Source organism: Eschrichtius robustus, chromosome 2, assembly GCF_028021215.1.
Source record: "Eschrichtius robustus isolate mEscRob2 chromosome 2, mEscRob2.pri, whole genome shotgun sequence".
In the NCBI taxonomy this organism is placed as follows: domain Eukaryota; kingdom Metazoa; phylum Chordata; class Mammalia; order Artiodactyla; family Eschrichtiidae; genus Eschrichtius; species Eschrichtius robustus.
Window position 1 is genome coordinate 87,836,611 of NC_090825.1, and position 12,935 is coordinate 87,849,545.

Genomic DNA, 12,935 nt, shown 5'->3' on the forward strand with positions numbered 1-12,935 from the left:
CAAATTTCTACAATTCATCTCTGAAGGTGAAGCTGATCTCAACAAATCTAAAGAGTATGGACTAGAAACATGGTGACTTCTGAGAATGGTTGTGGCTACAAAGATACATTTTGAATGCATACATTTTGGCATCCTTGCTTAGGTAGTTCTCATGTAGCAATTCCTTCTGGCGAAGCTGAGAAGCTCTGCTGTCACTGTTTAGTGTTTCTAGAACACTCTGCCTACTGTGGACCCTTTTATCTGTTTTAAAAGAAGTCATTTTAAAGTGACAGGGTTAGTAGCAGTATTAGGTTAGTTAGTAGTGAAATCTGAGGGAGACTTGCAACCCCTGGGTCTCCGCTGTTGCTTAGTAACAAAGTCAGTCAGCTTTCTAGGCTGGGCTTAGAATGTATAATAAAATCTCTCTAAACATAACTAACTGGCAAAGGCCTAGTATAAGTTGGGATTGTATGGCATATGGAGAAAAGAACTAGGTCAATTCACAAAAATGACAAAACTCTTGGGCCATTCTTCTTATTTGCCCCCAGATTTGCTACATTTAGAAAATGCATGTCCTTTGAGAGGCATACATATTTAGTTTCACTCTCATTTGCTGGATTTGCTAGATTTGTCCCTAATCACCAATTGTAAAAGTAGCACACATGTGTAAATCACTACATGATGCCAGCACTTTCAGAGCAAGTATCTGAGGTGGGTCTTTTCCAAGGAAGCATCCCCTTGCCTGGAGATAGCCCCCAGGGTGTGCCACAGGCACTGGACACAGACTTGAAGATCTGGGGTAAAGTCTTGGATGAGTGGCCTTGGGCCAGTGCCTGGTCTTTCTGAGCCTCTATTCTCTCCCCTTCACAGTACAAATGATTACTTCCTAGACTTGTTATAGGGGAAAACATAAAAGTGACAAAGGGGAAGGCACCTCTCTAATGCCTGGTTATCAATTCAGGTTTTGATCATCTTTATTAAATGCAGCACAATTTCTCAAACTCATGCTCACATCTCTGGCCAGCTCCACTGACCTTCTGTGGGGCCTCTGGGACCGTTTCTCATCATGTGTGAGAAGTGGCGCCTGAAACGTGGAGAGAGGTAAATTCCCACATAACATTCCCTCACTGGCCCTTTCTTGCCCCCAGATGGCCAGAATACATAGATGTTGAGCACTGAAATCGCACACTTCAGATTGCGACAAAACAATTTGGCACTGTGCTTTCCATCTTACTGTTGTAGGAAACTTGGAACCCAGAACAAAATTTTACTGTCAGACCGTGCACATTGCAGTGTGCCATGCAAACATTTTTAATTGTGGTCCATAGACTTATGGATAGGAAGCCAAAATCTAAGCTGAGCGTGTGTATGATTGTTTTTTCTTTCTGCATAAGCACGAAATTCATTTTTAAACAGAGAAATTCAAAAATAATCTCAGATAAGTTTAGAAAACCGGGCAATTTACAATGTAATGGTATATGCACGTGTGTGTATACAAACATATATATAGGGAGAGAGGAAGAATATAATATCAAGCTATTAACTACAGTGATATGCAGAAAAGAAACTTGATAGGCAACTCTTACTTTATCGCATCTCATCAGCCCCAAATATCTCAGAGACTTGCTGCTCTGTGCAATCAGGGTGGCTCCTTGGTCTGTAATTTCTTTACACCATCCAACATCCACAGTCTCTATTGTCATGCTGTATCGCCCAATGGCTATCAGTGCTGCAGGGAGGGACAAAGGGGAAGAAAGCAAGCATAAATGTTAGCAGGGTAAGGGATCTCTATCTCATTATGACTATTTCTCTCATTTCCTCACTAAATTTGTTCCTGAAATGTTGTGTGTAAATGAATGTTTTGTAAACGAAATTCAATTTAAAATGCTTTAGGAAAGCTTGCCCTATGACAAACCCTTTCACAAAGTGAATAATCATTCCATAATTTCCCTTTCATTGGAACACAACATTTTATCAGTTTTACTCATTACAAGGTTACCTGTACTTCCAAACATTCATATCTGCAGAAGGCATAAATTAAAATGAATTACACATATAACGTTACAGAAAACCCTAAGCAGTAAATTTTACCCAAGATAACTTTAATAATTTTTAAAAAGAAAAACCCATGTAAACACCATTTTGAGGTGTGTTATACTGCATATGAATTTCTTTACCAATTGGCATTTTTTTTCCATCTGTTCATGATCTGTAAAATGTAAGAGTATATAATATTTTTCACGTTAGTCCTTCTTGGGACCGCTAGGAATTAAACGTACATTATACATACAGTTGAATTTAATTGGTGCTATGCTGGAGCACAATAAAGGGAATGCATTTGTTATGGGGAATTTCCTCACCATATCAAAAGTCTTCCTTCTATTAACATATGAAATGAAGCCTGTCATCTGAACATTACGACAGTATCTCTAGTCTTCTTGACTGTTTAGCACTGTACCACTACTGACGTGCAGATGCTTAGCCCATAATCTATGATGTGTACTACTTATCACTGCAAAGCTCCATAACCCATCTCCCTGTCAGAGCAACCAGTCGGTGAATTTGGCTTTTTGCTACAGACTTCTGATTAAATAGACGTGCACACTTCTACCTTTGCAGCACAGGAAAACAGATTTCAATACCTCCAGCCAGAAAAAGTTTACGGTGCATTGGTTTGTAAATGAAAACCCTGAAAACAATGCCAAAAATGTTAAAAAGGAATACTAAATTGTTTGCTAATTATTTCCTCATTCTAAGATAGGATGAGTTGATTTCTGTGACATTAAAAGCGGATGATATTTTCCAATTGATTAGATTGATAAGAGCAGAGTGAATTACTCATGTAAATAAACATTAACTCTTTTTTCACTTTAATTTGTTTTATACAGCAGGTTCTTATTAGTTATCTATTTTATACATATCAGTTTATATATGTCAATCCCAATCTCCCAATTCATCCCACCACCACCACCCCGCCTCCACCCCTGCTTTCCCCCATTGGTGTCCATACGTTTGTTCTCTACATCTGTGTCTCTATTTCTGCCTTGCAAGCCGGTTCCTTTGTACCATTTTTCTGGATTCCACATGTATGCGTTAATATATGATATTTGTTTTTCTCTTTCTGACTTACTTATTTATAGCTCTCAGAAAAAAAACACTTGGCAAAATCTCTTTGCTAATTACCTAAGTAATTTTTTTTAAACTAGAAAACTCATGCCCATGCATTCAAGTGTCAAAGCACTCCTAAGTAGCCAGATACTTAAAGTTTATAAAAACAATAATCATGATCCCAGTGTTTTCCAGTGAAAATGCTATAAAGGAAGAAAAAAAATTCCTGGAATTTCCTCATGTTATCATTTGGTTGATGTTCTCATCTGTGCACATGCTAATTTGGCATTTAGTTTTCCAAGGAGGTGGGGCGGGGCAGGGGAAATCTGCAAAGGTTTGCTGAATGGTCTGAGTGATATTTTCGTGTAGTATAAGCAATATCCCAGGTTAATCCCATCGGTGTTCCTGACCTAAGAAAACTATTGTTATCTCTGATATTGTCATAAATTTCATTGGTTATGATATCCTGAGGATCTTGTATGATAAAAGAAGTAGAAGGTGCAAAAAGAAATTCCTTTCAATACAAAGTGCTCAAACTGTGATTTCAAAAGATGGAGCACAAGATACAGGATGACCCCACATTAGCGGAGAGCGTGTTTTTACTGAGGTTTGAGACCAGAATGTGAAAGCCCCGCGCTATCCAGAAAACAGCAAATCAAGTGATCTGCGGAGTTTCCACAGGCTGCTTGATAAGCAAATGAAGAGTTAATAGCTACTAATTCCAGATGCTAAAATCACTAGTGTTTGGTATTTTCCTTTTTTTTTTTCTTTCTTGTCCAAATTAAAACAAACAGTAAATAAGACAACTGAAGATAAATCAAGGTATTCAGTTTTTGTTTTGCCATAGTTCCATTTACTGAAGTAAGAATTAAATTTTATTTTTCCTTAACTCATTCATTTACTCAACAAACACCTCACGAGCACTCACTCTAGAGCATTTTTCTCCAATACTTATTGACTATCCATGTGCTAGGCATTGGGCTGAGAATTTTAGGTTCATTATCTCATTTAATCTTCAGAGCAACCTTACAAAGTCTTATTGTTAGTTCCATTTTAAAGATCAGGAAACTGAGTCACAGAATGATGCAACACCTTTCCCAGTATCACAAGATAGTAAGTGCGGAGTAGATAGTAAGCTGAGAGCCGGCTCTCAGTCCTGGCTGCACATCAGATCTACTAGTTCAGAATCATGGGCCCAGGCACCTGGCAATTCCAACATGCTGCGCTGCCAGCGTATGGAACTGTGGTGTGACACACCTGGCCTGTGCTCGGTCATAGGGACAGAAAGGTTCACAGAGCTCAGAGGTCAGTTCAGTGGGGATGGGTGGGGAGGGAGGGCTGGGTGGAAATGAGGAACAACCAAGTAAACAGTCACAACACAATGTTCATCCCCCATCTCTTCCCATCCCTAACTTCTCACTTTTCAGATCTCGAGTCAAAGGTCAGCTTCTCAGAACCGATCGCCCTGTCATTTTCTGATATTAGGAAAAGTTACTATTTATTTGTTCAGTTATGTACTTTTTTTGCAGCTCACTTCTCCCATTAGAATGACGGATTTCCTATTCACTGTTGTATCCCCAGCATCTAGCATATGCCTGGTAGAGAGTCAGTTCTTAAAAATATTAGTTGAACACGCCAATGACTATAAGGTGGTTAGGTCTATTTACAGAGGCACGTCAAGGGGCATGCGAGCCCCTCACTCTTCAGGGGAGGAGAGAGATCACGGGAGCCCTCATGGAAGAGTTAAGCTAGGTCTTGAGGGATGAGTAAGGATTCTCCAGAAAAACAAAGGCGTGAGGGCTACTATGTCGGGCTAAGGAAATAGCACATGTAAGGGCAGAGAGATGTGAAAGAACTGGGGAGCTGCAGGTCATTCTGTGTGGCTGAATGCGGCTGAAATATAAACAAGTACAAGGAAGTGGCAGATTTATTCCAGAAATATTCATTCCATGATTAGTAGCATCGGGGTTGGCATAAGACATACACGGAGTAGCAAAAATAAGCAGAGTCCTTGATGTCATGAAGCCCATATTCTAGAAGGAGAGAGAGATGTGAAGTGGACACAAAAGTATATATAATTCTAAAATGTAACAAGTGCTTTGAAGGAAATGGAATGATCATTGTAAGAATGACATTTAGATGGCACCAGGGAGAGTCTTCCTGGTGAAGTTACTTTTAATCCCTCCAATAGCACTGCAAAAACAATACCCATGGTAGAGGTAAGAAAACTAAGGTTAAATACCTCACCAAGGCCCCATGCCTATTAAGTGGCAAAACTAGGGTGCAAACGGAGATAGTCTGGCTCCAAAGCCAGGGCTCATTCTTTCACAGCAGTAGCATCCAGGGTGGTAGAGAAGCCTGTGTATGTTCAGAATGTATTTCCCTTTACCTCCATTCAAAATTTAAACACTACTGCTCATAGGTAGCCAAGTACTTACCCTGCGACTATAAAACAGGGTCCAAGAGTATCTTTAAATCCCAAAATATATACTGAGTAATTTACCTCTCTGTGAATATACCCTACCTTTGGATATATTTTTTTAATGTTTTGAAAACATTCTAGCTGCGGTAGAGTCTCAAATTCATTTCTGGCCTCACTACTTAGTAGATGTTGACCTCAGGATGACATTTAACTTTCCTGAGTCTCAGCTTCCTCACCTGTACAATAGGGATGGTGACTATATGTCTTGTCTACTTCACAGGGTTGGTCTGAGGTTCAAATGAGATAATGCATGTAAGGGACTTTGCACTACATAAATGTACTACATAAGTAAAATATCGATGTATTCGATATTTTCCCACGCCATTCTACAGTGGTGCAGTTGATTTAAAATGAAAAGACTTGAAAGAGTTTTGAAAAATAAGAAGCTCTGGGCAAATGAGACCATTATATAAATACTTAGTCATTATGTCACTGCTAGAGTTCTTGAATTGCCTGCTCTCCATTGGTGATCATGAACTTACAGACTGCACCTGGGATGACAGGGCTGTAAACGGAATGTATGATTACTATCTTCACTAGGGGCTGTTGACACATTATAATGGTATTTATTAAGCCTTGAAAAGGGATAAATTATGCAAGACTAATTCCTTATCCCAATGCAATTTTAATGCACTTTTTAATGTGCTAAGTGTAACTAATAAAGTTAAATTTTAAAAAGTTACACAAATTCAAAGCTGTAATTCAGAAACATATGATGATCAAGGATATACATTAACTCACTAAAAGGTGTTTCCATAGGCATACAGAGTGACTGAAAGACACGAGCATATACGTAGTTAATTTTGACAAAGAAACTCCATTTCTAGGAATCTATCCTGAAAATATACTTCTAATTATACAAAATTACACATATACAAGTTTATTCATTAAAGCGTTGATTGTAATTGCAAAATAATGGAAACAGCCCCTAATGCCCATACATAGGAGAGTGGTTAAATAAACTATGCTACATCCTCACAGTGGAACACTATGCAGCTTTAAAAAAAATTAATGGGGGAAGATCACTAGGAACTTCCAAATCATTCAGTGAAAAAACTAAAGTGCAAAAAAGAGTTTACATGATGTGCTACCACCATCCAAAAGGCAATGCAATTAAAAAAACAAACAAAAACAAAAACATGAATCCTCTCACTTGTGAAAAAAGAATATGGGAAAGACACACCAGAAACTACAGAGACTGTTTAACTATAGGGGGTTGGTGGGAAAGGGGAGAAAAGAAGGGGGCATGGAATGTGGAGGTGAGGGTGGGAGAGTGAGGGGGACAAACACCTCTTAGACTATATCTCTTTGGCTATAGCTTTGACTCTCTGAGCCATAGTAATGCTTTACATACTTCCCAAAATAAAAAATTAAAACCAGCCAGGATGGGGAACCCGAAGTGGAATACCAACAGTAACAAATGAACCTAACTGTGTTACAAATGAACAACATGGCCCCAACAAATAATATAACCACACCGAAGGGGATGGGAATTAAGAATTAAGTGGCTTCGGAAAACAGGATTTTGATTGGATATTGTAAAGTGAAAACCAAAAAGAGCTGTCAGCAAATACTGCACTCTAGTTAGGAAATCTATTTCTCACAGGGGTGTGAGTTAGCAATTCAGTAACTACTTTACGCATAATCTAGGATTATAAATAATGAGAGCCAGTCTTTCCAGTGTTAGGGAAAGAAGTTACAAATAAGAAAAGGCGGGAGGCTTATAATGAACCTTGTGATATTGAACTGGAATCAGAGATATTAGAACGAACTCATGGTATTTTATACACACATTACAGATAAATACATGTAGAAATAACTAATAAATATGATGTATGTGCATGCATGCATGGCTTAGTATACATACATACATTTCCTAGCTCTTGCTGCTGAGAGGAACTAGGAGCAAGGATACCCCAGTAGCAATGATCTACTAGCACTCAGATCTTGGTTTTTAAGTATCATTCTCCAATAAAGTGAATAAAAGGGATCAGGGCTTCTTAGAAAAATGGTTGATTCCAGAACTGGGGCCGGGAAAATAGACGATGATTCTGGGATATCTTGTGATCGTAGAAAAAAGAAGTGCTTAAAAAAGAGTGAGGGTACATCAAAAAGACAGAGGATCCAATCAGAAAGAGCTGTCAATGGCCACAGCTGGAACAATTTGAGCAGCAAAATAATGATAGTACTGGATTATAATTCAGAAAACTGAATAAGCATTCACAGATTCACACTGATATAAATAAATAAATAGCCAAGGAAGGGCACCTTACAGAAGAATTCCAATTAATAAATGTATAAGGAATGAGGGAAATAAAAAAAAAAGTTATCAGGCGAAGACTAGAGTAATAATTATTGCAGGCAAGATCCACCAATAGGTGCTAAAATCAGTGAGTGAAAGTTTGAGGTGAAACAGAATATTGGTATAGTGCCAAAGATATTTATCAACTATCAAAAATTGTAACTTTATAGTGGAGAGACCCAGCAGACACCACCTTACCCAAATGATCAAGGTTAACATCACCAGTAATAACATATAGAGATATAATGTATCGCCTGATCACTTCTGCAGTATTCTCACCAAAATGAATAATTTCAATCTACTCATAAGAAAACATCACACAAACCCAAAGTGAGAAACATTCTATAAATAATTCACCAGTACTCATCAAAAGGGTCAAGATAATGGAGTATATAAGAAAAGAATGAGGAACTGTTACAGATTAGAGGAGCCTGAGGAGACATGACAACTAAATACAATGTGGGATCCTGGATTGAATCCTGGACCAGACAAGGAAATTAGGGAAAAACCTGGTGAAATTCAAGTAAGATTTGTAGCTTAGTTAATCTTATTGTTCCAAGTTAATTTCCTAGTTTGACAATTGTACTGTGGTTATATGTCGTCAACATGAGGTAGCTGGATGAAGAGTATACATGAACTCTCTACTATTTTTGCAACTTTTCTGTAATTCTAAAATTGTTTGAAAGCAAAGAGAAAAAAACATGGATAAGTTAATAAGAGATACCAAGTGAATGAACTAAGTAGAGGACTAAAATTTTCTAAGTGAAAGCAGGTATTATTTTTATACTGCAAGATCTGATATATAAATGTTAGGACTAAAAATACATTTTTTCCTCATAGGAGAAAGATTAGTCATATGAGTGCACTAACAAGTGACCTGCATGTGCCATTTTGTCCTTTCCAGTTCTATCATCTGCTGTAGATCTATGTACCTGTAATAAAATCAGAAGAAATGCCCTAGTGCATGAAAGAATCAGGGTTAAAATTTAACAGTAGGATTAACATCTTTCATGTAATACTTGGATAAAAGCCATTTGCAAAGAAATTTCTTGGCACGGATACAGAGAGATAAATATGAAAAGTGCTCTTCTTTGTGGAAGCCACAGAAGCCCCAAAAACAAAGGAACGGTGCTTTCAGAGATACTTGTTGCGTCATGGTCCCTGCGAAGGCTCCCTCTACCCCGCAGGGACTACAGCAGCGGCTCCTAACCCTGGCAGTTCAGGAGAATCACAGGTGCCTAAAAAAAGTACAGATGCCCGAGTCCCACCCCTGCAGATTCTGATTCAGGAGAAGCTATAAAAGCTCCTGTGATCCCAATGTGAAGTCAAGGCTGAGAACCACTGGAACAGAGTAACCTACAACTCCAGCAAAGTCAGTCAACTAAAAACAAAAGAACTCATTTTTAAGGATATAAATAACTTATGTGTTCTGATATTTTAAAACAACTTTGCCTCTCAAACAGTTATGACTTCTTGTACATAATCCAATGCTTTTAATCCCTTTATTTCTAATTTATAGCCTTAATTCCACTTTTAAACATTATTCTGTTCCTCCCATTATTATGCAGCAAACCCAACAGTGACTACACCCTATATTTTTCCAAGTGGTCCTTCTTCGTAAATATTTTTCTTTATTTCACTGCACTTACTTATATTTCTAATGCTGCACATATCAGAGTTTGTTTCATATTAGAATTATTTATCAACATGCCCGTCTTCCCCAAGACTGTAAAATCTTTGAAGCAGTGAACATGCAGAGTGTTTTCCTAGGACCCCTGAATCTCTGAAAATCAAGTGTCACTCATTTTTTATAGTTTTAATATATTTTTTGGAAGTATAACATACATGTAGAAAATTGCACAAATCCTCAAGGTACAACTTGATGAATTTTGACAAAGTTAACATAGCTGTGTAACAGTATCTGGACTGAGAAACAGAGCATGACCAGCACCCCTAAAGCACCCTCATCCCCGACTCCAGTCACTACTATTCCCCCAAAAGGATAACCACTATCTTGACTTCCCATCACACAGATTAGTATTCTTGTTTTTGAACTTCATACAAATAGTCAAACACCCAACACACTTGTTTCTGGTCTTTTAGCTGTCCACCAGGTTAATGAGATTCATCTACATTGCTATGTGTACTGGTGGTTCGTTCATTCTCAATGCTGAAAAGTATTCCATTCTACTCTAGATGGACATTTGGGCTGTTTCCACTTTTTGGCTATTAGGTATAACGCTGCTATGAACATTAGCACACATGTCTTTGTGTGAATATACGTTCTCACTTCATTTAGGTGAATACCTAAGAGTGGGATCTCTGGGTCATATAGTTAAGTTTATGCTTAACTTCCTAAGAAACTGCCAAAATGTTTTCCAAAGTGGCTATACAATCTTACATTCCCACCAGCAGCATATGAAAGTTCCAGTGACTCCACATCCTTGCCAATACTTAGTAATGTCTGTCTCTTTGATTACAGCCACTCTAGTAGGTATGAAGTGGTGCCTGATTGGGGGTTTTAATTTTCATTTCCCTAAGCACTAATGATTTTGTGCATCTTTTCACAGTGTCATACATTTAAAAAAAAATCCTAGCTTAGTGCCTCTATCCTTGCAAGTACTCAGTAGATATCTATTAAATTAAATTGATGAAGAGGAAAAGCACATAGATAATTTTTCTATTATTAGACTATAGCAGAGAACTAGCTTTCTAGACAACAGATAATTTTCTATGTAATTTGAAGGAAACTACCAGTAAAATAAACTTAGTCTATCCTCTGGAGACATGAAAAGTCTTGAAGTTTCTTAAAATAAGAAAGTAAACTCAGGGAAAAAAATAAGGTTATAGATAACATTCCAAATGCTCATTTACTTCTGGAAATTCCAAAGACTGTGGAGTATGCTTTACTTAGGAACTCTAAATCTCTAAAAATCAAGTGGAAAATAAATCTGTATGAAAATTGTCCAAAAATGGTGGATAACAGAGTGGAAACACTGAATAGTGCTAGAATTTTCAAGATGCCGCACATAGGGCATTTATTTTACATAACTCTGCTTACTGAGTTCAGGATAGCAACATCGAGTATTGTCTGGCTTACAAAGGGAGCAAGCTGGCTGTGGCCCTTGACCTTACTGGGAAGAGGTTCTCCTGCCCTATATATCCTGAAACAGAAATGCAAGCACTATTTATAGGCTGTGTCTGCTTTCCTTCCTATGAGATAAACAAGTTGGTGGAAAAGTAAAAGTTCAAGTGAAGGAATTTTTTAAATAAAGGTCTTTTGATACATTAGGAGCAAGGATAAGTATTTTTCCTGCTTTATCCCTTCTTAATTATTTTTATTTTAATGCAGAAAGATACAAATCTGATTAAGTAGAAACTATTTCTGAATATGTGACATCCAAAAATGTAAAGAACAAGGGGTGCATTTAGAACTAACCTTCATTTAACAGGAATCTGATCCACTACTCTGGTTTTCAGTAGTGCTGTATTTGGTGGTAACCAACCCTTTGAGTGGAATGTTAGGTTCCCCTGACAATCTCCTTATTAAATTTTAGAATTTGAGATGAGGAAGAAAAAAAACCTTACCACTCTAACATTAGCTGAGAACCTAAAGTCCCTGGTTCAATGATTCTTTTTTATTCCAGCCTGCATAAATACATACATTACTTATCAAAGAATTATGCGTCCTTTTCAAAATCCTAACATTATATTAGATTTCCTCACTTTATGAGAAGTGAATTCTGGGCTTAAATATGTTGGTTCATAGATATGGAAAAGTACATTAGTGTCTCTGTCATCTATCTGCCTTGGCCACCTTTCTGAACTGAATTTTCCACACCACCGTAAAGACAGGGCATCAATTTCAAGCAGGCGTCAGATACAAACTTCTATCTGCCCCAGTGTGCAGAAAAGTAGGATGCGATTTCAGCGACTACCACTTAAGAAATACCAAGGTTAGTGACAACATATGTGTTGTCAAGCTGCCCAGTAAACATTATAAAAGTATCTTGATATTGAAGGGAGGGAAACCAAAGGAAGAAAGAACATGTGGGGATGTCAGCCGAGTGAATATATTATCTCTTCTTTCTTTCAACAAATACTAATTGAGCACCTACTATGCACCAGGAAATGTTTTAGGAGCTGGGGATAAAGAGATCAAATCCCTGCCCTCGTGGAGCTCATATTATGATTACAAATAAATAATACTATATAATATTTTGGAAGGTAATAATGCTTTGAAGAAAAATAAAGCAAGGACCAGAGGTAGGAGTGCTCTAATTTTAATTAGGATGGAAGGAGAAGGCCTCACAGAGAAAATAACGTTTGAACAAAGATCTGAAGGGGAGGGGATCAAGCCATACAGGTATCTGAGGGAAAAGCATTCTGTGCAGAGAAAACCTAGTGCCAAGTCCATGAGGTGGGAAGGTTGCTAGCTTGTTCTAGAGTGAGCAAAGGAGCAAGATGGCAAGCAGTAGATTTTAGATCAAGGAGTTGATGGAAAAGCGGGTGGACAAAATCATCTTACAGGCCAGTTTAATGACATTGGCTTTCACTCTAAATGAAGTGGGAATACATTGGAGAATTTGTGGCAGAAGAGTGTTATGAGCTAAAAAATTTTCAAAGGACTTCTCCAGCTTCTGGATTGAGGACAGGCTGTAAGGAGGCAAGAACAGAAGCAGCGAAACCAAGAAGGAGGCCATTGCAATTATCCAGACAAGAAGTGATAGTGGCTTGGGCCAGGGCAGCATAATAGAGATGGAGAGGAGTTGAATTATGAATAGATTTTAAATATGGTCCCAACAATATTTGCTGATGGATTGGATGTGGAATGAGAGAAAGAGAACAGTCAAGAATGTCAAGAGAAAAGAAATCTTTTTGGCACTTAGATTTGAAAGAAATTTCCTACGTGGGATTTTACATAGCTGCTCTTGGCGTCCTTGTGTGTCTAAGTGTCCTTGTGTTGGTAGGGATTTATTGGCTTCTTCTACTGGATATAAATTCCACTGAGAGGAGCAAAGGCCACCTTTATTCATCTTTATATCATCATTGTCTAGCATAGGG

General features: G+C 37.9%; 1 protein-coding gene across 2 annotated transcripts in view; it reads right to left on the reverse strand.

Moving 5' to 3' along the window:
* Positions 1-12,935, reverse strand: part of FBXL17 (F-box and leucine rich repeat protein 17) — a 471,945-nt gene that overhangs the window by 21,415 nt on the left and 437,595 nt on the right. For both annotated transcript variants that reach the window (XM_068535700.1, XM_068535699.1), the window contains one exon: positions 1,566-1,708. In XM_068535700.1, the coding sequence (XP_068391801.1) occupies positions 1,566-1,708 (143 nt within the window). The remainder of the gene's footprint in view (positions 1-1,565; positions 1,709-12,935) is intronic.